This window comes from Salmo trutta, chromosome 9 (genome assembly GCF_901001165.1).
Source record: "Salmo trutta chromosome 9, fSalTru1.1, whole genome shotgun sequence".
NCBI classification, from domain to species: Eukaryota; Metazoa; Chordata; class Actinopteri; order Salmoniformes; family Salmonidae; genus Salmo; species Salmo trutta.
Genome location: NC_042965.1, coordinates 25,549,596 through 25,577,141, shown reverse-complemented (window position 1 = coordinate 25,577,141; position 27,546 = coordinate 25,549,596). Strand labels below are relative to the sequence as shown.

General features: G+C 43.2%; 2 protein-coding genes across 10 annotated transcripts in view; both read left to right on the top strand.

Moving 5' to 3' along the window:
* The window catches only part of LOC115200314 (calsenilin), a 68,113-nt gene extending 53,275 nt beyond the window's left edge, over positions 1 to 14,838 (top strand). For 4 of the 6 annotated variants that reach the window (XM_029763273.1, XM_029763272.1, XM_029763277.1 and 1 more), the window contains one exon: positions 5,667 to 5,924. In XM_029763273.1, coding sequence (XP_029619133.1) covers positions 5,667 to 5,849 — 183 coding nt within the window. In that variant the 3' untranslated portion in view covers positions 5,850 to 5,924. Of the gene's footprint in view, positions 1 to 5,666; positions 5,925 to 9,340; positions 9,544 to 13,366 lie in introns of those variants that run through there. The other 2 variants (XM_029763276.1, XM_029763274.1) reach the window with 2 other exon arrangements.
* A 2,006-nt stretch (positions 14,839 to 16,844) lies between these two features.
* Positions 16,845 to 27,546, top strand: part of LOC115200312 (solute carrier family 23 member 2) — a 69,633-nt gene continuing 58,931 nt past the window's right edge. For 2 of the 4 annotated variants that reach the window (XM_029763268.1, XM_029763267.1), the window contains exon 1: positions 16,845 to 17,113. The gene's annotated coding sequence lies outside the window, so the exon portion shown is untranslated. The remainder of the gene's footprint in view (positions 17,114 to 27,546) is intronic. The other 2 variants (XM_029763269.1, XM_029763270.1) reach the window with 2 other exon arrangements.

Sequence of the window (27,546 nt, the reverse complement as noted above, 5' to 3'; positions counted from 1 at the left end):
TAACTATCTTCAAAGTAATGACTCAGGACTTTTCTTATAAAATGAAAGCTTCTTTTAATAACAATACTTGTTCACGTTACATTTTACCACTTTAGATTTTACAAAACAATAAAATAATGTTTCTAGCAAAAGCCAGGCTTGTCACTTCTTCATAACTGCAGCGTTCTTGTTCTACTTCCACTTCCTGTCGCCAAGCATTCTGGTACTTGCAGTCAATAGCGTAATCCAATACTAACCAATGGAACAGAAAGATGTACACTGAACAAAAATATAATCGCAACATACAACAATTTCAAAGATATTACTGAGTTACAGTTCATATAAGGAAATCAGTTAATTTAAATCAATTCATTAGGGCTGGACACAGACACCTTAAAAAAAGGTAGGTACGTGGATCAGAAAACCTGTCAGAATCTGGTGTGACCACCATTTGCCTTATGCAGGGCGGCACATCTCCTTCACATAGAGTTGCTCAGGCTGTTGATTGTGGCCTGTGGAATGTTGTCCCACTCCTCTACAATGGCTGTGCGAAGTTGCTAGATATTGGCAGGAACTGGAACACGCTGTCGTACATATTGATCCAGAGCATCCCAAACATGCTCAATGGGAGACATGTCTAGTGAGTATGCAGGCCATGGAAGAACTGGGACATGTTCAGCTTCCAGGAATTGTGTACAGATCCTTGCGATATGGGGTTGTGCATTATCATGCTGAAACATGAGGTGACAGCGGCGGATGAATGGCACGACAAAGGGCCTCAGGATCTCATCACGATATCTCTGTGCATTCAAATTGCCAATCGATAAAATGCATGCCCATACCATAACCCCACCGCCACCATTTACATTTACATTTACATTTAAGTCATTTAGCAGACGCTCTTATCCAGAGCGACTTACAAATTGGTGCATTCACCTATAATATCCAGTAGAACAACCATGGGGCACTTTGTTCACAATGTTGACATCAGCAAACCGCTCACCCACACGATGCCATACACGCTGTCTGCCATCTGCCCAGTACAGTTGAAACTGGGATTCATCCGTGAAGAGTCAGTGGCCATCAAATGTAAGCATTTGCCCACTGAAGTCGGTTACAACACCGATTTGCAGTCAGGTCAAGACCCTGGTGAAGACGACGAGCACGCAGATGAGTTTCTCTGAGACGGTTTCTAACAGTTTGTGCAGAAATGATTTGGTTGTACAAACCCACAGTTTAAACAGCTGTCCCGGTGGCTGGTCTCAGACAATCCCGCAGGTGAAGAAGCCGGATGTGGAGGTCCTGGACTTGCATGGTTGCATATGGTCTGCAGTTGTGAGGCCGGTTGGACATACTGCCAAATTCTCTAAAACGACATTGTAATGTAAGAGAAATTAACATTCAATTATCTGGTGGACATTCCTGCAGTCAACATGCCAATTGCACGCTCCCTCAAAATGTGGCATTGTTTTGTGTGACAAAACTGCCACATTTTAGAGTGGCCTTTTATTGTTCCCAGCACAAGGTGCACCTATGCAATGATCATGCTGTTTAATCAGCTTCTTGATATGCCACACTTGTCAGGTGGATGGATTATCTGCGCACAAATTTGCGCACAAAATTTGAGAGAAATATGCTTATCGTGTGTATGGAACATTTCTGGGATCTGTTATTTCAGCTCATGAAACATGGGACCAACACTTGTACATACAGTGCCTTGCAAAAGTATTCATCCCCCTTGGTGTTTTTCCTATTTTGTTGCATTACAACCTGTAATTTAAATGGATTTTTATTTGGATTTCATGTAATGGAAATACACCAAATATTCCAAATTGGCGAAGTGAAATTAAAAAAATAACTTGTTTCAAAATATTCAAAATAATTTTGGGGGAAAAGTGGTGCGTGCATATGTATTCACCCCCTTTGCTATGAAGCCCCTAAATAAGATCTGGTGCAACCAATTACCTTCAGAAGTCGCATAATTAGTTAAATAAAGTTCACCTGTGTGCAATCTAAGTGTCACATGATCTCACTATACCTGTTCTGAAAGGCCCCAGATTCTGCAACACCACTAAGCAAGGGGCACCACCAAGCAAGGGGCACCACCAAGCAAGCGGCACCATGAAGACCAAGGAGCTCTCCAAACAGGTCAGGGACAAAGTTGTGGAGAAGTACAGATCAGGGTTGAGTTGAAATATCCGAAACTTTGAACTTCCACATGGTGCACCATTAAATCCATTATTAAAAAAATGGAAAGAATATGGCACCGCAACAAACCTGCCAAGAGAGGGCCGCCCACCAAAACAAGGAGGGCATTAATCAGAGAGGCAACAAAGAGACCAAAGATAACCCTGATGGAGCTGCAAAGCTCCACAGAGGAGATTGGAGTATCTGTACATAGGACCACTTTAAGGCATACTCACCACAGAGCTGGGCTTCACGGAAGAGTGGCCAGAAAAAAAACCATTGCTTGAAGGAAAAAATAAGCAAACACGTTTGGTGTTCGCCAAAAGGCATGTGGGAGACTCCACAAACATTTGGAAGAAGGTACTCTGGTCAGATGAGACCAAAATTTTGCTTTTTGTCCATCAAGGAAAACGCTATGTCTGGCGTAAACCCAACACCTCTCATCACCCGAGAACACAATCCCCACAGTGAAGCATGCATGGGATGTTTTTCATCGGCAGGGACTGGGAAACTGGTCAGAATTGAAGGAATGATGGATGGTGCTAAATACATGGAAATTCTTGAGGGAAACCTGTTTCAGTCTTCCAGAGATTTGAGACTGGGACGGAGGTTCACCTTCCAGCAGGACAATGACCCTAACCATGCTGCTAAAGCAACACAAGTGGTTTAAGGGGAAACATTTAAATGTCTTGGAATGGCCTAGTCAAAGCCCAGACCTCAATCCAATTGAGAATCTGTGGTATGACTTAAAGATTGCTCTACACCAGCGGAACCCATCCAACTTGAAGAAGCTGGAGCAGTTTTGCCTTGAAGAATGGGCAAAAATCCCAGTGGCTAGATGTACCAAGCTTATAGAGACATACCCCAAGAGACTTGCAGCTGTAATTGCTGCAAAAAAGTGGCTCTACAAAGTATTGACTTTGGGGGGGTGAATAGTTATGCACACTCAAGTTTTCCATTTTTTTTGTCTTATTTCTTGTTTGTTTTACAATAAAAAACATTTTGCATCTTCAAAGTGGTAGGCATGTTGTGTAAATGAAATGATACAAACCCCCCCAAAATCTATTTTAAATCCAGGTTGTAAGGCAACAAAATAGGAAAAATGCCAAGGGATTGAATACTTTCGCAAGCCACTGTAGTTCTCATTCTGCATCACTTGAAATGTAATACAATTACTCTTGTACATATGTAAATAACTGTAAATAATATCTTTAGATTCATCTTAATGAATTAACTGTAAACATGAACTCTGTAATCCATGAAAGTTACAACAGATCTGGTTACTAAAACAGCTGTATCATTTGATTTGTAGAAGATATTTCTGTTCCGATTTCAGATTTGAATAGCAGAGAAGCAGACTAAGATTTCGCATGCTCTAAGTTTTTGTCTAACTTGTTGAAAAATGGTCAAAGTAGCTGATTTTTGTCATAAGTTGTTTACTGTGGATAGAATGTTGGAAGTCTGAGTTTTTAACAATGGGACCTTTAGAATGTTGAAGAAATTGCATTAAAGTGGATGAGATTTTTTAGGAGAGGACAAAAAGCTTAATAGTTTGTAAGTATTAATGTTATCAAAAGTTGACTAGTCTACATGTTTTAAAGTTCAATGACGTTTCTAGCTTAAACAGTATATGAAAAATTGTATTTCAAAGAATAATAATTGTACAATATTTAAAGTATATTTACAATATTTAATGTGGGACTTTTGCTGTCTCAAGTCTCATTAACCTCTCTAGGGTCGGCGGGATGAAATCGTCCCACCTACGTAACAGCCAGTGGAATCCTGTGGCGCGTTATTCAAATACCTTAGAAATGCTATTACTTCAATTTCTCAAACATATGACTATTTTACACCATTTTAAAGACAAGACTCTCGTTAATCTAACCACACTGTCCGATTTCAAAAAGGCTTTACAACGAAAGCAAAACATTAGATTATGTCAGCAGAGTAACCAGCCAGAAATAATCAGACACCCATTTTTCAAGCTAGCATATAATGTCACAAAAACCCAAACCACAGCTAAATGCAGCACTAACCTTTGATGATCTTCATCAGATGACACACCTAGGACATTATGTTATATAATGCACGCATGTTTTGTTCAATCAAGTTCATATTTATATCAAAAAACAGCTTTTTACATTAGCACGTTCAGAACTAGCATACCCCCCGCAAACTTCCGGTGAATTTACTAAAAATGTACTAAATTACTCACGATAAACGTTCACAAAAAGCATAACAATTATTTTAAGAATTATAGATACAGAACTCCTCTATGCACTCGATATGTCCGATTTTAAAATAGCTTTTCGGTGAAAGCACATTTTGCAATATTCTGAGTAGATAGCCCGGCATCACAGGGCTAGCTATTTAGACACCCAGCAAGTTTAGCCCTCACCAAAGTCAGATTTACTATAAGAAAAATGTTATTACCTTTGCTGTTCTTCGTCAGAATGCACTCCCAGGACTTCTACTTCAATAACAAATGTTGGTTTGGTCACAAATAATCCATAGTTATATCCAAATATCCTCTGTTTTGTTCGTGCGTTCAAGACACTATCCGAATGGTAAAGAAGGGTGACGAGCACGACGCATTTCTTGACAAGAAAATTCTAAATATTCCATTACCGTACTTTGAAGCATGTCAACCGCTGTTTAAAATCAATTTTTATGCCATTTTTCTTGTAAAAAAGCGATAATATTCCGACCGGGAATCTGTGTTTAGGTTAAAAGACGAAAGAAAATAAAAGCAAGCCTCAGCCCATTGTCCTCTGATAGAGCACTTGCCAAAAGCGCTAATGTGTTTCAGCCTGGGGCTGGAATTACATCATTCAGCTTTTTCCCGCCTTCTGAGAGCCTATGGGAGCCGTAGGAAGTGTCACGTTACAGCAAAGATCCTCAGTCTTCAATAAACAGAGTCAAGAAGCTCAAGGAATGGTCAGACAGGCCACTTCCTGTAAGGAATCTTCTCAGGTTTTTGCCTGCCATATGAGTTCTGTTATACTCACAGACACCATTCAAACAGTTTTAGAAACTTTAGGGTGTTTTCTATCCAAAGCCAATAATTATATGCATATTCTAGTTACTGGGCAGGAGTAGTAACCAGATTAAATCAGGTACATTTTTTATCCGGCCGTGCAAATACTGCCCCCTATCCCCAACAGGTTTTAATACAAAATTCTACAAACTCCCAGATAAATTTGTTTTACTTTCTAAATTGACTTGAATTTAAATGGAATTGACCCCAACCCTGTTATTTTCTAAATGTCAGATTGTTTTGATAGGATGTCATTAGGGTCAGACTGGGACCCTGGAGAACCATGTTAACAAGAGAAAGCAGTAGGGGTGGCACAGGTTTTTCTTGTCATCTCTGTGGAAGGACCACAAGAGGGCAGGCTGGTCCCACGGATAGTAACCCAGCCTGGCATGTGAGTCAAGGTGATCAGAGGCAATTAAGCACAGCTGATGGTACTAATGACGTATTCTCTTTCCCCTACAAGAGAGAGGAGGGAACCAGCAGTGAGGGGAGCTGGAGAAAGAAAAGAGTGTTTGCTTCTCCAAATGAGAGGACATACCTTTCGGAAGGGAGAAGAAGAGGACAAACTACTTCTTGGGAATGGCCACCACGGATTCAGACCACCACCCGAAGGGAGCTCTCCACGAACAGATCATTAAGGTGGTGACACACCCGTGATTTATGTTATAGTTTGAAGATACTCATCTTGTGTTCCTTGTTCTTGTAAAGAAGAAGATTTGTGTTTTCCTTGGTTGATCATCCTTGATTGTGTTGGAGTGTTTGAGAATAAAAAAATACCTCAATAGAGAACTTTGTTCAATTAAGAACCTGCTCCTGACTCTTTTATTCCACCTTTCCGCTTTAGAGCAACCTCAAAGTACTTGGTCCGCTCACATTAGTGGAGAATGCTTCTCTTTTGACCGGGATAACCTAGGAAGCCTACTATGACCTGGACCCCCGCGAAGCTGCTGACTATGTGCGAATAAAAACTGATATTCTGTCCCGGTACCAGCTGACCGCCCGAGATAGAACCGTAAAGTTCCATCAATGGACCTATATGGCCGACCAACCCGTCTGTGCGCAGATATTCGCACTCCTACGCCTAACGAAACAATGGCTGGAGCCCGGAAAGGGAGTAGGACATGTCGTAGAGACGCTTGTAGTGGACAAGATTTTGAGGGAATTACCCAGGGACTTAAAAATGGTCGTGGGGCAAGCAAACCAATAGCCGAGGCTGTGGAAACGTACCGATCTACATGGGAGTTGTTAAAAGGGGAAAAGGAGGTCCGGAAAGACTCTGCCAAGCCTGTGTAACCCCGGCACGTCCGCCACCGAAACGACCAAATCCACTCCGGATGTGGGAGAAGTCATCTGAAGCAGAGGACGAATACAGACCCAACGCCTCCGACAGCTATTCCAGGAAACCTCCGATGAAGACACCTGCGAAGGGTTATATACGACGGAGGAAGGAAGGCTCAACCAGAGGCTAAGGGCTATATTTGAAGCCCCATCAGAGGAGGGAACATGGAAGAGATTCTCATCGGGCACCCCCGACGGGGATGGGGAACAACCACCCCACCCCTCTACCGAGGTCTACCTGCCCCAAGAATTTTAGGGACAGTTCGGCACCTCTCAGCATAGAGACCCAGACCTACGGGATGTCATGAGGAAATGTTGACGGATCAGGTGAGCCCTCTCTTCCCTACTATGCAATCAGGCAGGGTCTCTTGTATTGGGTTGTGCAACAAAGGGGGGAAAATAGGAATTACTAATGGTGCCTAGACCATACAGGGATACTGTCCTACAGCTAGCCCATTTCCACGTCCTAGGAGGACACCTGGAACAGGACAAAATGATCGACAGAATCAGGCAGAGTTTCTATTGGCCCCGTGTCACCCTAGATGTGGCCAGGTATTGTAGGACGTGTGATCAATGTCAGCGTACGGCCATCCCGCCACACCTGCGCAATCCTTTGATTCCTCTCCCCATTATAGAGACCCCCTTCGAAGGCATAGCTATGGACCTCGTGGGACCCCCGAAATCTGCCAGAGGATACGAGTACATCCTGATTGTCGTAGATTACGCTACTAAGTTTTTTTATTCTCCCGGGTGGGCCTTCCCAAGATGATCCTAACCGACCAGGGAACCGCGTTCATGTCCCGATTGATGAAGGACTCGTGTCGGTTATACCAGGTTCAACAGATACGCACAAGCATTTTCCACCCGCAGACAGACAGTTTGTGCGAACGCCTGAACAAAACAATTAAAAGCATGTTGAGAAGAGTGGTGTCCAGAGATGAGAATAACTGGGACATGCTTCTGCCCCACTTAATGTTTGCCCTGCGAGAAGTACCCAGGCGTCCACTGGGTTCTCCCAATTCGAATTGCTCTACAGCCGGCCATGTCGAGGGATCCTCGACTTAGCCAAGGAGACCTCGGATGCCCAACCATGCCCATTCCGGTCGACGATAGAACATGTTACCCTGATGAGGGACTGCCTGTCGGCAGTCTGGCCCATAGTAAAGGAACATATGGAGAAGGCGCAACAGACTCAAGGCCAAGCCTATGATAAGTCAGCGACACCCAGGGAGTTCACCATGGGAGAGAAAGTACTGGTACTCGTGCCCACGGCCGAACACCGCTTGCTGGCGCAGTGGAGGGGGCCCTACGAGGTAACAGAAAGGGTCTCATCGGTCAATTACCTCATCAAGCAACCTGACAGGAGGAAGAAGGTCCAACTCTATCATATCAACCTGCTGAAGTACCATGGAAGAGAGGAGGGTGTGGCTTTGATGGCCGTGGAGGACAAGGAAAAAGAGGAGGCCCTGCTACAGGTGCGCCGTGGCCGAACTCTCCTGCCGGAGAAGTCTAGACAGCTAGACAAGCTGATTATGCAATTCGGCAGGGTATTCTCTCCCTTCCCAGGACAAACAGATGTCCTGTTTCACCATATCCACACTGAACCCGGCAAGAAGGTGCTTATGCGGCCTTACAGGATTCCTGAGGCCCACCGAGTCATTGCTAAGAACGAGGTAAGGGAGATGATGAGGGTGATCGAGCCATCTACGAGTGAATGGTCCAGTCCCATAGTCCTGGTCACCAAACCTGACGGTAGTATGAGGCTCTGCAACGACTTTAGAGGTGTAAACGCCATCTCTACTTTCGCCGCATATCCCATGCCCCGCGTGGATGAACTCTTGGAGCATTTAGGAAAGGCCAAGTTCATCACCACCCTGGATTTGACGAAAGGATATTGGCAAGTGCTGGTGGCTCCGGAGGACCGCCCCAAAGACTGCCTTCACCACACCGGAGGGGCTTTTTCAGTATGTGAGGATGCCCTTCGGACTGCATGGTGCTGCGGCAACTTTCCAACGCCTCATGGATGCCATTCTACAACCCCATCGAGTTCGCAGTGGCGTACGTAGACGATGTGGTCATCCACAGCAAGGACTGGGATAGCCACCTCCTGCGTCTGGGGCGGTGCTCGTGAGCCTCGAGGCTACAGGGCTGACGGCAAATCCAAACAAATGCTGCCTGGGTCTGTCCGAAGCAGAATACCTGGGATACACCGTGGGGAACGGAAAAATACGCCCACAGGCAGAAAAGACCAGGGCAATTCGGGATTGGCCTCGGCCCCAGACGAAACGGGACGTCCGAGCCTTCTTGGGGATAACGGGATATTATCGCTGTTTCATCTCTGGATATGCAACCATTGCCACCCCCCTCACAAACCTCATCAAGAAAAACCTGCCAAACCGTGTAGCGTCGAAGGACAAGACAGAATACGCCTTCCAGTTGCTAAAAGATAGCCTGTGCTCTGATCCCGTCCTGCAGGCTCCTGATTTCTCCCAAAAGTTCATTGTGCAGGTAGACGTCTCAGATACGGGGCTCGGGCCATCCTAGCCCAGGGTAAAGGCGAAGCAGAGAGGCCTATTCTCTTCATAAGTAGGAAGCTCAGAGATATGCTACCGTAGAGAAAGAGGCCCTAGCCATTAAGTGGGCCCTCGCTTATCTCCGGTACTACCTACTCGGGCGTAGGCTTGCCCTCGTTACTGACCATGCTCCCCACACGTGGATGGCCGGTAAGAGAAACAATAACAACAGAATAGTCAGATGGTTTCTTGCTTTACAACCGTTCTCTTTCCATGTTATCCACAGGGCCGGATCGAGGAACGGGAATGCGGATGCACTGTCCCAACGCGACCAAGACGGCGCGTCTGGCGCCCGTCCCTCCAGTCCGGTCCTGAGGGGGGAGGTATGTGGAAGGACCACCAGAGGGCAGGCTGGTTCCACGGATAGGGAACCGTCAGTGCAGGGAGCTGGAGAAGGAAAAGAGTGTTTGCTTCTCCAAAGGTGAGGACATGCCTTTCGGAAGGGAGAAGAAGAGGACAAACTACCTCTTGGGAATGGCCACCACGGATCCGGACCACAACCCGAAGAGGGTTCTCCACGAATGGATCGTTAAGGCGGTGACACACCTGTGATTTATGTTATAGTGTAAAGATACTCACCATGTGTTCCTTGTTCCATGTTTTCCTTGGTTGATCATCCTTGATTGTGTTGGAGTGTTTGAGAAGAAAGAAATACCTCAATAGAGAACTTTGTTCAATTAAGAAAACCTGCTCCTGACTCTTTTATTCCACCTTTCCGCTTTAGAGCAACCTCAAAGTACTTGGTCCGCTCACATCTCTCTCTCTGGGAACCCAGAGGGGAATCAAATCAGATCATATTTATATAGCACATCTCTTGCAGAGGATGCATTTCAAAGTGGAACATTTGGTGATGCACACTATTTGCAGCACACACTAAGTGAATTGCACCTATGTTGTTATCTAGCTCACATGTTTCAGCTAGTACAGTACCAATGTACTTGACCCTACCCTGCCTTTTCTAAGGTCTTCGAAAGCCAAGTCAACAAATTACCGACCATTTCGAATCCAACCGCACCTTCTCCGCTATGCAATCTGGTTTCAGAGCTGGTCATGGGTGCACCTCAGCCACTCTCAAGGTCCTAAACGATATCGTAACCGCCATCGATAAGAAACAATACTGTGCTGCCGTATTCATTGACCTGGCCAAGGCTTTCGACTCTGTCAACCACCACATCCTCATCGGCAGACTCAATAGCCTTGGTTTCTCAAATGATTGCCTCGCCTGGTTCACCAACTACTTTTCTGATAGAGTTCAATGTGTCAAATCGGATGGCCTGTTGTCCGGGCCTCTGGTAGTCTCTATGGGGGTGCCACAGGGTTCAATTCTTGGGCCAACTCTTTTCTCTGTATACATCAATGATGTCGCTCTTGCTGCTGGTGAGTCTCTGATCCACCTCTACGCAGATGACACCATTCTGTATACTTCTGGCCCTTCTTTGGACACTGTGTTAACAACCCTCCAGACGAGCTTCAATGCCATACAACTCTCCTTCCGTGGCCTCCAACTGCTCTTAAATACAAGTAAAACTAAATGCATGCTCTTCAACCGATCGCTGCCCGCCCGTCCAGCATCACTACTCTGGATGGTTCTTACTTAGAATATGTGGACAACTACAAATACCTAGGTGTCTGGTTAGACTGTAAGCTCTCCTTCCAGACTCACATCAAACATCTCCAATCCAAAGTTAAATCTAGAATTGGCTTCCTATTTCGCAACAAAGCATCCTTCACTCATGCTGCCAAACATACCCTCGTAAAACTGACCATCCTACCGATTCTCGACTTCGGCAATGTCATTTACAAAATAGCCTCCAATACCCTACTCAATAAACTGGATGCATTCTATCACAGTGCCATCCGTTTTGTCACCAAAGCCCCATATACTACCCACAACTGTGACCTGTACGCTCTCGTTGGCTGGCCCTCGCTTCATACTCGTCGCCAAACCCACTGGCTCCAGGTCATCTACAAGACCCTGCTAGGTAAAGTCCCCCCTTATCTCAACTCACTGGTCACCGTAGCAGTACCAACCTGTAGCACGTGCTCCAGCACCTATATCTCTCTGGTCACCCCCAAAGCCAATTCCTCCTTTGGCTGTCTCTCCTTCCAGTTCTCTGCTGCCAATAACTGGAACGAACTACAAAAATCTCTGAAACTGGAAACACTTATCTCCCTCACTAGCTTTAAGCACCAACTGTCAGAGCAGCTCACAGATCACTGCACCTGTACATAGCCCATCTATAATTTAGCCCAAACAACTACCTCTTCCCCTATTGTATTTATTTATTTTGCTCCTTTGCACCCCATTATTTCTACTTTGCACTTTCTTCCACTACAAATCTACCATTCCAGTGTTTTACTTGCTATATTGTATTTACTTTGCCACCATGGCCTTTTTTGCCTTTACCTCCCTTATCTCACCTCATTTGCTCACATTGTATATACACTTATTTTTCTACTGTATTTTTCTACTGTATTATTGACTGTATGTTTGTTTTACTCCATGTGTAACTCTGTGTTGTTGTATGTGTCAAACTGCTTTGCTTTATCTTGGCCAGGTCGCAATTGTAAATGAGAACTTGTTCTCAACTTGCCTACCTGGTTAAATAAAGGTGAAATAAAAAAAAAAAAAATAATAAAATGTCTTCATCATAATCAGTAGAGGTAAGAAAATATATGGCTAAACATTAGTCGCCATTCGCTGTGAATAAATTAACGATCCCTTTATTTTCAATGCATTTTTCTGCAATAGGTGGGTAAATGCTTGCAAAAAATAAAACAGGTGTGTAAACGGTGTTTGTGGGTTTACCCTCCACTACACCACTGATCAGAACATCCCCTCCCTTATTTTTTATTAATCCTGGAAGGAGCAGCTTAGCATGAATCTTGATTCAGGAGTTAACAACACACAGCTGACAGGAACAACTCCTGGGTCACACAATTTAACCCAGGGGTCATACTGAAAGCAATGACTTGACCCAGGAGTTTGACTGGAAGCAATGACTTGACCCAGGAGTCTTTACTGTCAGTCATGTGCTGTTTACTCCTGTTGGTAATGCCAAGCTACTCTTTCCTGGATGTGTTTATTTTATTAAACCTTTAATTTATAAGATGACCCCCAGGGGCAACATCTGTGATGTCACAATATCTAAATATTTTCATGACACGTAAATCTATCTCTCTGCAAAATTTGGTGCTTTTAACACAAAATGAACAATCATTCTGGAAATTTCAACTAAGCCGCCCTATTATATGTGACGATATCCAAGGGATGCACCCAGGGGGGCTGTAGGTAGCCCAGCAGCTAAGGAGTTGGACCTGTAGCCGAAAGGTCACCAGTTGGAGAATTTAATTTTTTTTTATTGTCACATAAACCGGGAGCTAGAATAAGGGGGGAACTGATCTGGTAACTGTTCAGTTCCTTTCAAATCCCTTCCGTTGGGCCCTTGAGCAACATGCTCTCCATCCAGGGGTGCTGCACTACGTGTGTGCTAGCTGGGAGAGTTGAGTAGTAAGCACAGAAGACACATTTCTGTTGTTCTCTGTAACATGGACAACAACGTTTTTTACATTTTAGTCATTTAGCAGACACTCTTATCCAGAGCGACACACAGTAGTGAATGCATACATTTCATGCATTATTATATATATTTTTTGTACTGGCCCCCCGTGGGAATCGAACCCACAACCCTGGCGTTGCACACACCATGCTGGCATTGCAAACACCATGCTCTACCAACTGAGCCACAGGGAAGACTGAAAGCAAAAGTTGTATTATATGGCTCCGGGTCTGGAGCCAATGTCAAGTTAGGCCTACAGTGTTATCAAGATAAGCTCTATCAAGATAAGCCCAAAACATGTGCTCTTAGGTTAACACTTAGGGGGTTGGGTACTGTGGCTGTGAACATACACATTTGTGTTTTACAATGGATAAATAAGAACTATTTCAGTGTAACATAACTTTTTGTTATGTAATGAAAATGAACTTTTATTTTGAAAATTCCTTATGAATGATATTGAATAATGTGTTATGAAGGTTATGAATCATACTGCAATACTCATGAAGGTGTTATGACTGGTTTCATAAAGGTGTTGTGAATGTCTTATGAATAACCCCTCCAAGTAAAGTGTTATGTAGATGTCAGTGGGAGATTTGCTGAATGTTTTAGTTCATAGACTAATAATCCAAGTGAACAAAAAAGCAGCCTCATGACTTTCGCTCAATGTTCTGTCCTGTATGTTTCTGTTTCAGGATGAGAACATAATGAACTCCATGCAGCTTTTTGAGAACGTGCTCTAGACCCCAGCAGAACGTTCTACGCCATTCCCCCAACATCCGATCCTGTACTTCTGTCTATACACAACTTCTGTCCAATCCCAAGACACACACACACACACACACACACACACACACACACACACACACACTACATCTAGTGCAGTATGTATAGGATTAGCTAATCCACAGATATGTACATGTGTAGAAACGAGTTTCTTTACTGCTGCACTAGTCTCAACCTGCCACTGCTTCTGGACTAAAGAGAACACTAGAGAAAGAGAAGAGAGCTACTGGGACCTCTGCTACTTTAAAGATTCTCAGCCTCCCAAAGAAAAAAGAAAGAACTGCTCAACACTGCTGATCCAATGAGCTTCTAGTACTCTGCCTCCTCATTGGACCCAAAAGACAAATGACCAATCAAATGATGGAGAGAGAGTGTGAGAGTGGAAATAGAGGAGAGAAACTCATCACGATGTTGCTGGCCACCAGATAAGGATGCTGTAGCTATAACACACAGTGTCTCCGCACTTACACATTCTGTACACACACACACACACACACACACTATCTGTCTGCACTTACACATGTGGTACACACACACTATCTGTCTGCACATAAACATACTACACACACACACACACACACACAATCTCCCCACACTCACAAATGCTGTACAAACACACACACGCACACACACCCTTCCCACCCAGCAGAGGCTTGCCAGGAAAGGACATCTATGGACACACTGACACACTTCTCTGAAGAGTGTTTGAGAGAGTTGATGTAGCGTACAGAAAGCTGGACTGATCCCGAGCAGGGGCACCGGCACCAAACACCACAGAGACACTAAAAAGAAAAGAACTGAAGCATGTTTGTCAGATGTGATGTGTGATTTGCTTGCACTAAGAATTGTTCATTTTGTACAATATGCACCAGAAGAGAATGCATTGATTGTAAATGTAGATAGTCACTGTAGACCACTAAAGAAAAACTCAGTGTGTATGTAGATATGTATAGACAGTAATATATAATAATAGCATCCTAAAGCCAGGTGTCAAGCTCTCACCTGTACTCCACTATGGGTAACAGGTGTTAAAGTTAAGGCCAGACAAAATCTGTGTGGATGTTTTTTTACCACTTACAGAACACTAATTGATATAATTGTAGCCTATCATGTTTAATATAAGTATTATTGGATCATTTGATCATTTGATCCTACAGGTATCTTGTTTAATTCCAAGTCAGTTCTGGAGTGTAGAGGTACCCCTACGGTCAATGGGTTCTACCCCTACTGGTTGCATCTGGTCATAGTTCTAAGTGACAAAGGGAGGGTCACTGGTTCTGCTCTGTCACCAACGGACCCGCGAGTGAGAATAAGCTTTAGATGTACAGTATGTCAATGCCACCTTATAATATGTTTAATAATAATAAGACAGATATACTAAGATGTGTATGTGTTGTAAACTAAAGCCATCCTCAGAGGAATACAGAGTATACAGCTAGGGCTTGATCCCTCTTCTTAATCCCTCATCAGAGTTTTTGTTTTGTTAATGACCCAAATGGCACCCTATTCCCTTTCAAAAGTAGTGCACTATAAAGGGAATAGGGTGCCATGGCCCTGGTCAAATGTTGTGCACTATAAAGCGAATAGGGTGCCATTTGGATATCTATGATGTCATCATCTGAGGTATGAGCTCTGGCCACTAGTGACGACATCACTATACTTACCTATCCTAAACCCTGATAAAGTATGTGTTTGTTGTTGTACTACATATACATATATATATATATATATATACAGTAGTGAATAAGGGAACAGTGTTCCTGTGGCATAAAGTATCATTACATTTTCTCATTGAAACCAGGGACAATTCTGAGACAGCAAAACTATACCATAACTATACCATAATCATGATATGGTAATACCACCATTTATACCTGTAACATGTTGACAGCTTAGACTGCAGAAAACACAGCCCCATACCCAGCCCCACCTCATACACCCATACCCCATCCATCATACCCCCATACTTAAGCCCTAACTATAGCCCCTATCCCAAGGCCCTATACTGTACCCAGTGGACCTGTTCTAGGAAATCACATGTCTCAGAAGTAGAGTGTTGTAACAGAGGTTTTCTCTGTCTCTCCCATAACAACATAGCTCATGTGACCTAGCCTAGAACAGATTAGTTATGTTTGTGTGTGTGTGTGTGGCATGAATGAATGAAACAGACTAGAGACCAGACCATGGAACTAAAGCATACACAGACAGCATGGCCTGGCCTAGAGCTCTCTCTCTCTCTCTCTCTCTCTCTCTCTCTCTCTCTCTCTCTCTCTCTCATAAAGTAATGCAGTACTATTAGGAAACTGTGGTTATTGCCCCAGTCCACATTTCAACAGTAGGAGGATTGCACAATATTACAGTGCTTCTGATGTCCACAATACAATCTGGAGACATATTTTTTTAGCAGGCCTACATTAAAGCAGTATTGTGGCTCTCCCCCCTCTTGGTCTTGTTTTGGGTGACCTATTTGGCCAACCTGGACCCATGTTTAGACGTAACATAGTAAACTTAAATCCGGGACACTCCAATTACTATGATATGTTACATTTCGAATGGTATGTATTAATTTGTGGAATTCCATCATCCATTTCATATGATATGTTACGAATTGCAATCTGAAATGTATAGGCTACAAATTGCAAGACAGATCAGTCTGGAGTCAATGTTAACATAATGTGTACTTTATCCTATTAAACACCAAAAATGTGTTTCAAGTCTCATCTTAGGCAGGTCTCATGGCGAAAAAGAAAGGAAATTCTTGCCTACTTCACCCACCTATATTTTATTTTATTTTGCAAAAAAAAAGTGTGTAGTTCCAGTAGTTAGCAACACCACTACATGGTAAAAATATATTAACTAGTCAAAACACTACCAAGATTTGATTTTATTCAACTACCACCAAGCTACAGCAAAATGTAATTAAACTAGGTCTACTAGTTGAACTACATGTAGTTAACTAATCCCAATCACTGCTATTTGGGCAGCATGCTCATGATTGTGACGCATACATCCTGAAGCATGGTGCTACTGCTATTAGGGATCCTTGGGACGTCCACAGCAAATAGGTATATTAAGTAATGTTGCTGCGATACGCCTAGAAGACCACTAGATGGCACTATAGAACGTCGCAAATATACACCGACCAAGGGAGAAAGAGGAAGACGCCATTTTTTTCATAACAATGACAGCAGAGATGAGCTTAACGAAACGGAGAGTACCGAGAAAGCGAGAGAGAAGGGAGGAGGAGAGAAAGAGAAGGAAGAAGGAGGAGAATGAGTAGACTCGGCCGAATGACAGTCCGGCTTGCATCACAGGTACGAACGCCTCCGATTGGTTGAAGCACGGTTCTGAAGGAGGAGACAGAGGAAGGACTTCAAGGGTCTGAGCATGCGCCATTGTGTCTCTAGTCAAGCCCGTACATATGTAAGACAAAATCCGTCTGTAGCTATAGACATTGCTGTCTGACATCCACTGTCGTGGTAGAATACAAGATCAGGTATTTTCTACTAAGAACTGGACCTACACATCTAGAGCTCCTTTCGGTTTCATTTTAAGGTTATTTTCGGGTTTAGCTTTAGCCTATCCAACCCTAACGGACACGGGGACTCTAACCCTGACGGGAATCGAGTCCTGTCGGTTCTCCTTCCCCAAGGCAGGTGAGTCTTTACCCGGGGAACCGGCTGTTTGCTGCTCACTAGGTTATTAAACCGTATTTGCATCGTTCTCGTGATTAGGTATAAGACGCGTTAGCTAGTGTGGCACAGGATTTCCCAAACTCGGTCCTGCCCCCCCTCGGGTGCACGTTTTGGTTTTTGGCATAGCACTACACAGCTGATTCAAATAACCAACTTATCAAGCGTTGATTATTTGAAACAGCTGTGTAGTGCTAGGGCAAAACCCAAAATGTGCCCCAGGACCGAGTTTGGGAAACCCTGGCGTAGTATACAAAAGGAGACCATCCGAGAATGGGCCAATAGCAAACGCGTAAGGATCATGTCTATAGCGATGCATGCGCCTAATCAGACGGCCTCATCATTTAATGATAAGAGATACGCAGTGGAAAAGTAGGACGCCTTGCTTTCTATTTATTAGCCTGGACTCTATTTGACCTAGATAGTTTGTCTATGTATTGATATGTTGGCTACTTGTGCCATTTTTTTTTATTGATGTAGTTCTGTTCTTGAGCTGTTGTCTATTAATGTTCTGTGTCATGTGTTGTGTGGACCCCAGGAAGAGTAGCTGCAGCTTTCGCAACAGCTAATGGGGATCCTAATAAAATACATATGACCTCTCCCCCTTTCCTTCATCTTATAACAAGTGTGTGAAGCAGTGGAGGCTCAACTGATTAAAACGCACTGTTTTGCAATGGTATACACTGGCCTCAACAGCACCCTCTATGGGCAAAGGGGGATACCTAGTCAGTTGCACAACTGAATGCATTCAACTGAAGTGTGTCTTCCGCATTTAACCCAACACCTCTAAATCAGAGAAGTGCAGGGGGACTGCCTTAATCGATGTCCGGGAAGCAGTTGTTGTTGGGGGTTAACTGCCTTGCTCAAGGGCAGAATTTTTCCTCCTTGCCAGCTCTGGGATTTGAATCAGCGCTCTTAACGGCTTGGCTACCTGCCGGAATGGGAGTGGTTCCCATACTGGGAAGGGAAACATTTTAAGGATCTCAGTCCGGCTTTCAACTTACTCCTGAAAGTTGTAATAGTTGAATGTACAAGGTGCAATTTCGTTAATTGGGTAGTGCATCAGCAGTTTTCCTCTTGTCATGTCAGTCATTGCAGATCTTAGAGCTATTTATAACTTGTCAGAAATGTCCAGATCAACAAGCCCATGTCAGCAAAAACAATTTGGCTAGGTTTTTCGCCCATTGGTTTTGTTGTAATGTTTGTCATTCAAATATCACATGAACACACAAGACATGGCAAAATTTGTAGAATAGCAGGAAATTAGCTTTAAAATGGCACAACAAAAAGTATCCATCCCATGCAGTGGTGATTTTAGCATGTAAATCTTGGTGGGGCAAACTGAATATATATATTTTTGATGCATGCAAGCAAAGGTACAACACAAAACAACATATTAATTGCACAATAACGGTGGCAAACGGTGCCCACAAACTGTTAAGGCCTACATCATGCGTTCTCAACAGCAGAGCTTTCTTTTCAGCACCATCAGCGGAGCCTTGTCTGGCAGCGAAACAGTTAATTCAGCCTCATTTACTGCCTTTAAAAAAAACATGGCTGACTTGCTTAAACATATTTTTACTGACAATTAAGATGTACAAACTATGGCATAAGGGGACGACAAGCGCATAAGAGGCCATCCATAATTTCGATTAGACTAGTGATGTACCGATATGACATTTATGACCGATATCCAATATTTTCCTTGCCAAAAACAACGATACTGATATTAAAAATTTTAGCGGCATTTTAAGTATTCTAGTACAGTTAAATAGTTAACACACACATGGACGCAGCGATCTAAGGCACTGCATCTCAGTGCAAGCAGCGTCACTACAGTCCCTGGTTTGAATCCAGGCTGTATCACATCCGGCCGGGATTGGGAGTCCCATAGGGCGGCGCACAATTGGTGCAGCGTCGTCCGGGGTAGGCCGTCATTGTAAATAAGAATTTGTTCTTAACTGACTTGCCTAGTTAAATAAAGGTTACACACACACACCATACTGACCAAAATGATATTTTGTTGGCATTTATGTATGTCCCCATTACCAGTAAAACATAGTAAAACCTATTCCTTTTTTATTTAACCAGGTAGGCTAGTTGAGAACAAGTTCTCCTTTACAACTGCGACCTGGCCAAGATAAAGCAAAGCTGTGTGACACAAACAACACCACTTGGTTTGCATGTGCATATTCAGAACACACAACATTCTATAATAGAACTGTGTTATTTGACGTGTCAAATAAATAAGCTTTTAAACGCGTAAAATAGTGTTTGACATGTATCTTTTTTGACATGCAAAGACCCAAATGGCGTTCCATAGTATGTCGTGAAGCTAATAACAGTGATGCTATTACTGTGTAACTCCGGTAGGGCAACATGTGTACTGGTGCTCGACCAGTTGGCGAAAGCCAACATCACCCACGACAGAGAACGGTTGATTGTCAAGGGCAATGAATTCCATTATGTTGCCGTTTATTATTATTATATTGTGCATCCCTAATTTGGACATTAATGAGCGAGCTAGGATGGATGTAGTCAACTATTTGTTCAGCACTTTTGAAATGTACAGCGACAGAATTCAGAACATGAGGTTAGTATTCTCCCTGTACACCAAGTCAGAACTGTAGGATAAATAAAGGGGCCATGTAAGCAGACAATGAAAGCTCTTACAATATTTGATGACTACATTTCTCTGAAAGAGAGCTATAGGCTACATGTGCACCACCAAGTCAGAACAGTAGGCTAAATTATAAGGTAGAACGGGACCAAATTATTGGGTGAGGCACATGGGCTACTAATGCTTTCTTAGCTACAGTATACATTAGAGGTCGACCGATTATGATTTTCAATGCCGATATCGATTTATTGGAGGACCAAAAAAGGCGATACCGATTAATCGGACGATATTTTGTTGGAATTTTTTTTAACTTTTTAAAAAATGTGTAATAATGACAATTACAACAATACTGAATGAACACTTATTTTAACTTAATATAATACGTCAATAAAATCAATTTAGCCTCAAATAATGAAACATGTTCAATTTGGTTTAAATAATGCAAAAACAAAGTGTCGGAGAAGAAAGTAAAAGTGCAATATGTGCCATGTAAGAAAGCTAACATTTAAGTGCCTTGCTCAGAACATATGAAAGCTGGTGGTTCCTTTTAACATGAGTCTTCAATATTCCCAGGTAAGAAGTTTTAGGTTGTAGTTATTATAGGGCTATGTCTCTCTATACGATTTGTATTTCATATACCTTTGATTATTGGATGTTCTTATAGGCACTTTAGTATTTCCAGTGTAACAGTATCGCTTCCGTCCCTCTCCTGGGCTCGAACCAGGAACACATCGACAGCAGCCACCCTCGAAGCAGCGTTACCCATGCAGAGCAAGGGGAACAACTACTCCAAGTCTCAGAGCGAATTACATTTGAAATGCTATTAGCACGCACCCCGCTAACTAGCTAGCCATTTCACATCGGTTACACCAGCCTAATCTCGGGAGTTGATAGGCTTGAAGTCATAAACAGCGCAATGCTTCTGGCAAACGCACGAAAGTGCTGTTTGAATGAATGCTTACGAGCCTGCTGGTGCCTACCATCGCTCAGTCAGACTGCTCTATCAAATAATAATTATAACATAATAACACACAGAAATACGAGCCTTTGGTCATTAAAATGGTCGAATCCGGAAACTATCATTTCGAAAACAAAACATTTATTCTTTCAGTGAAAAACAGAACCGTTCCGTAGTTTATCTAACGGATGGCATCCCTAAGTCTAAATATTGCTGTTACATTGTACAACCTTCAATGTTATGTCATAATTATGTACAATTCTGGCAAATTAATTACGGCCTTTGTTAGGAATAAATGGACTATACACAGTTCGCAATGAGCCAGGCGGCCCAAACTGCTGCATATGCCCTGACTGCTTGCACGGAACGCAAGAGACACAATTTCCCTAGTCATAAGAAATTCATGTTAGCAGGCAATATTAACTAAATATGCAGGTTTAAAAATATATACTTCTGTATTGATTTTAAAGAAAGGCATTGATGTTTATGGTTAGGTACATTGGTGCAACGACAGTGCTTTTTTCGCAAATGCACTGTTTAAATCATCACCTGTTTGTCGAAGAAGGCTGTGATTCAATGAGAAATTAACAGGCATCGCATCGATTATATGCAACGCAGGATACGCTAGATAAAATAGTAATATCATCAACCATGTGTAGTTCGTTTTTTTATAAGATAAGTTTAATGCTAGCTAGCAACTTACCTTGGCTTCTTGCTGCCCTCGCGTAACAGGTAGTCAGCCTGCCACGCAGGCTCCTCGTGGAGTGCAATGTAAGGCAGGTGGTTAGAGCGTTGGACTAGTAACCGGAAGGTTGCAAAAACGAATCCCCGAGCTGACAATGTAAAAATCTGTCGTTCTGCCCCTGAACAAGGCAGTTAACCCACCGTTCCTAGGCCGTCATTGAAAATAAGAATGTGTTCTTAACTTACTTGCCTAGTTAAATAAATAAAAAATAATCGGCAAATCGGTGTCCAAAAATACAGATTTTTGTTATGAAAACTTGAAATCGGCCATAATTAATCGGCCATTCCGATTAATCAATCGACCACTAGTATACATATCTCCCTGGCATATTACATAATTTATGCAGCAGCATGCAATACATTTTTGGACTCACCTTGTTGTGCCGTGCTCACTTGAACAGGACGGTGGCGCAGCGGTCCTTCTTGTGAGCTCTAGAAAGAGGTCCGAAATCCTCGCGGATGACCACTAAAAGTTTATTTCCATATTTTCCCAGTCAGAGCTAGTTTTATCTGCTTTCCCAGTTGTCTTGAACTCACTGAAGTCTGAGATTTCAGTTTCCAGTTTTTAACGCATCAGAAGTCATGCTGGATTGACAGCATGGCCAATGTATTCAAATTTTTCTGGCCCATGCTGTTACCCCCATTTTCATGATATCCAATTGGCAGTTACAATCTTGTCTCATCGCTGCAACTCCCCTATGGACTCGGTAAAGGTTGAGAGCCAAGCCACACTGCTTCTTGACACACTGCTCGCTTAACCCGGAAGCCAGCCGCACCAATGTGTCGGAGGAAACGCTGACGACCGAAGCCCGCTTACATGCGCCCGGCCCACCACTAGGAGTCGCTAGAGCACGATGAGACGAGGACATTCCGGCCGGCCAAACCCTCCCCTAACCCGGACCACGCTGGGCCAATTGTGGCCCCACTTGATGGGTCTCCCGGGCACAGCCGGCTGTGACACAGCCTGTGATCGAACCCAGGGCTGCAGTGGTGCCTTAGCACTTAATGTTGAATTTGCAATTTCCAACTTGTTGTGTAATGTTTATGGCCGATGAGCACCGATACGTTTTATCTTCAAATGACAAGGATGGAAAAGGATTTGCCAGTAGATTGCCGACTTAATGCGTGATGATGACTGCTTGTCTAGTTTGCTAGCTAAGATTTTGAAAGTAAGATGTTGACATGATCAATCAAAGCTACGGTAGATATAACGTGATTTGATGTCATTTTATCTGTGGCCATGACCTTGAGCCTTCTTGGATGGGCACTTCTAATGTAAGTCTATGGCAGCTTGAATTTTCGAGCTCTACCCATAGATTTTGCGGTGACTTAGTGTCCCCATGAGTGACAGAACATTGAGCAAATCACAGTGCAACTAGAGAACATTACCAACCCCTACGCTCTGTATTTTCCACTGGCTGCCCCACCACAGAAAGCACTGAGCTTGGCTGAAACATTTTGGAGCCTTTACTTGGCTCATTGCACTCTAGCTGAACAGTGTTTCCTCCGACACATTGGTGCGGCTGGCTTCCGGGTTAAGTGGGTGGCTGTTAAGAAGCGCTGTTTGGTGGGTCATGTTTCGGAGGATGCATGACTCAACCTTTGCTGCCCGTTGGGGAGTTGCAGCGATGAGACAAGATTGAAATTGGAGAGAAAAAGGGGGTAAAATACAACAATTAAAATGAATTAATACAACTTTATTGATATTTTTAAGCGAAATGGTCTTTTGATCAGCCTCATTGATTTTTGATTTTTTTTTAATTTGTAAATTTTTTTATGTGCAGTTGTTATATGCATTTTGGATCTGTCGTCCCAGAGTCTGTTTTTGAACCGTAAATATATATATTTTTTATTGTCCCGGGGATGACTTGATGCCCCCTTTTATTTTGAGCCCAGGAGGGAATTATTTTATAAAGGCATATAAAGTATTTATTTGGTTGTAATTGTAATGTTGGAGTATTTTATTGGCGACCAAGGCTGCGTTTACACAGGCAGCCGAATTCTAATATTTATTTCACTAATTGGTCTTTTGACCAATCAGATGTCAAAAGATCTGATGTGATTGTACGAAATACCAATTACTGGAAAAAATATTTGAATTGGGCTGCCTGTGTAAACGCAAACCAAGGGTAGCCAGTCACCATGGGTGGCCAACCATTAACTGGCTACCCAGACTCCAATTGACTTGGCTTTTGGACAAGTAAAATATCTGTCCTATTTGGCTAAAAAAAAGTTGATGTCAAGCCCTGGATTTCAGCAAACAAAGGCATGCAACAACAGAGGACAAACATAGTTACATGGTAAGGGTTTAAGATGTTTAATTTTTTTGTATCGACACATAGTGACTTAAATTCCTTCAAGGTTCATTAAAAAAAACTCTAGTCTGCGCTCAACTCCACGGTGGAGTTGAGTTACTTGACTATAAGCAGGTAGGACTATTAATCTATCCATCAGTCACGATATAGGGATCGCATCTGATCTTAAGGACAAGCTTTATTACTCCCTGTATGGTTGTCCTGGAAACAGAACTTGAAGGAGCAGGTTTGTATGTGTGCATGCGTCTGTGAGCCCACAAGAGGAAGGAATATTTTTGGGGGGTCCTCAGCAGTAATGTTCATAGCCTATAATCTCTGGTGCGTTCTACGCAATGACAGGATGCAGCAAAACCCTTGGTTTGTAGCCTAGCCTAATTTGTGTAGCCTAGCCTATGTGATTTATCTAGCCTTCATTACTTTCATAATTCAGTCTGGTTTTTTTTTGGTTTTTTTTACAGAGAAGCGTGAATGTCAGCGATCATGTACCAAGTCGTGTTTTATGCGTTATCTACAGTGCATTGGGAAAGTATTCAGACCCCTTCCCTTTTTTTTTAGGTGACAGCCTTATTCTAAAGTGGATTAAATACATTTTGTCCTCATCAATATACACACAATACCTCAATGATAAAGCAAAAACAGGTTTTTAGAAATCTATGCAAATGTATGAAGAAGTATTCGGACCCTTTGCTATGAGACTCGAAATTGAGCTCAGGTGCATCCTGTTTCCATTGATCATCCTTGGGATGTTTCTACAACTTGATTAGATTCCACCTGTGGTAAATTCAATTGATTGGACATGATTTGGAAAGGCACACACCTGTCTATACTAGAGGTCGACCGATTAATCGGCATGGCAATTTAATTAGGGCCGATTTCAAGTTTTCATAACAATCGGTAATCAGACTTTTTAAATGCCGATTACATTGCAATCCACGAGGAAACTGCGTGGCAGGCTGACCACCTGTTACACGAGTGCAGCGTCAAAAGGAACCAAGGTAAGTTGCTAGCTAGCATTAAACTTATCCTATTAAAAAAAACAATCAATCTTCACATAATCACTAGTTAACTACACATGGTTGACGATATTACTAGGTTAACTAGCTTGTCCTGCGTTGTATATAATCAATGCGGTGCCTGTTAACATTGCCTGCTAACATGCATTTATTTTAACCTGTCTGGGAACGTGGGACGCTTGCGTCCCACCCTCGTCAACAGCCAGTGGAATCGTGTCGCGCGAAATACAAAACCTCATAAATGCTATAACTTCAATTTCTCAAACATATGACTATTTTACACCATTTTATAGATACATCTCTCCTGAATCGAACCACGTTGTCCGATTTCAAAAAGGCTTTACAGCAAAAGCAAAACATTAGATTATGTTAGGAGAGTACCCTGCCAAAAAAAATCAACTAGATGCATCACAAATACCCAAAACACAGCTAAATGCAGCACTAACCTTTGACAATCTTCATCAGATGACACTCCTAGGACATCATGTTACACAATACATGCATTTTTTGTTCTATAAAGTTCATATTTATACACTGCTCAAAAAAATAAAGGGAACACTTAAACAACACAATGTAACTCCAAGTCAATCACACTTCTGTGAAATCAAACTGTCCACTTAGGAAGCAACACTGATTGACAATAAATTTCACATGCTGTTGTGCAAATGGAATAGACAACAGGTGGAAATTATAGGCAATTAGCAAGACACCCCCAATAAAGGAGTGGTTCTGCAGGTGGTGACCACAGACCACTTCTCAGTTCCTATGCTTCCTGGCTGATGTTTTGGTCACTTTTGAATGCTGGCGGTGCTTTCACTCGAGTGGTTGCATGAGACGGAGTCTACAACCCACATAAGTGGCTCAGGTAGTGCAGCTCATCAAGGATGGCACATCAATGCGAGCTGTGGCAAGAAGGTTTGCTGTGTCTGTCAGCGTAGTGTCCAGAGCATGGAGGCGCTACCAGGAGACAGGCCAGTACATCAGGAGACGTGGAGGAGGCCGTAGGAGGGCAACAACCCAGCAGCAGGACCGCTACCTCCGCCTTTGTGCAAGGAGGAGCAGGAGGAGCACTGCCAGAGCCCTGCAAAATGACCTCCAGCAGGCCACAAATGTGCATGTGTCTGCTCAAACGGTCAGAAACAGACTCCATGAGGGTGGTATGAGGGCCCGACGTCCACAGGTGGGGGTTGTGCTTACAGCCCAACACCGTGCAGGACGTTTGGCATTTGCCAGAGAACACCAAGATTGGCAAATTTGCCACTGGCGCCCTGTGCTCTTCACAGATGAAAGCAGGTTCACGCTGAGCACATGTGACAGACGTGACAGAGTCTGGAGACGCCGTGGAGAACGTTCTGCTGCCTGCAACATCCTCCAGCATGACCGGTTTGGTGGTGGGTCAGTCATGGTGTGGGGTGGCATTTCTTTGGGGGGCCGCACAGCCCTCCATGTGCTCGCCAGAGGTAGCCTGACTGCCATTAGGTACCGAGATGAGATCCTCAGACCCCTTGTGAGACCATATGCTGGTGCAGTTGGCCCTGGGTTCCTCCTAATGCAAGACAATGCTAGACCTCATGTGGCTGGAGTGTGTCAGCAGTTCCTGCAAGAGGAAGGCATTGATGCTATGGACTGGCCCGCCCGTTCCCCAGACCTGAATCCAATTGAGCACATCTGGGACATCATGTCTCGCTCCATCCACCAACGCCACGTTGCACCACAGACTGTCCAGGAGTTGGCGGATGCTTTAGTCCAGGTCTGGGAGGAGATCCCTCAGGAGACCATCCGCCACCTCATCAGGAGCATGCCCAGGCGTTGTAGGGAGGCCATACAGGCACGTGGAGGCCACACACACTACTGAGTCACATTTTGACTTGTTTTAAGGACATTACATCAAAGTTGGATCAGCCTGTAGTGTGGTTTTCCACTTTAATTTTGAGTGTCACTCCAAATCCAGACCTCCATGGGTTGATAAATTGGATTTCCATTGATTATTTTTGTGTGATTTTGTTGTCAGCACATTCAACTATGTAAAGAAAAAAGTATTTAATAAGATTATTTCATTCAGATCTAGGATGTGTTATTTTAGTGTTCCCTTAATTTTTTTGAGCAGTGTATATAAAAACAGCATTTTACATCGGCGCGTGACGTTCAGAATTCTTTTTCCCTCAAATCCTTCCGGTGAAACAGCGCTATAATTTACAAAATTACTATTCGAAAACATTGTTAAAATGTAATATTGTCATTCAAAGAATTATAGATTAACATCTCGTGAATGCAACCGCATTGCCAGATTTAAAAATAACTTTACTGGGAAATCACACTTTGCAATAAACGACGTGGTATGCTCAGAAAAATAGGCTAGGCGATACATGTTAGTGCCATCTTGGAACCATCTAAAATCAAATATACTATTGTAAATATTCCCTCACCTTTGATTATCTTCATCAGAAGGCACTTCCAGGAATCCCAGGTCCACAACAAATGTAGTTTTGTTCGAAAAAGTTTATAATTTATGTCCCCATAGTTCCTTCTTGTTAGCGCGTTCTGAAGGCTACTCATAATGTACTGTAGTGCGCGACTGTAGACTTGTCGTCACGAATGTGCAAAAAATATATATTTACGTTCGTTCAAACATGTCAAACGTTGTATAACATAAGTCTTTAGGGCCTTTTTCAACCAGAGCTTCAATAATATTCAAGGCGGACGATTGCATTGTCTTACTAAACGTTTCGGAACGAAAGGGTTCCCAT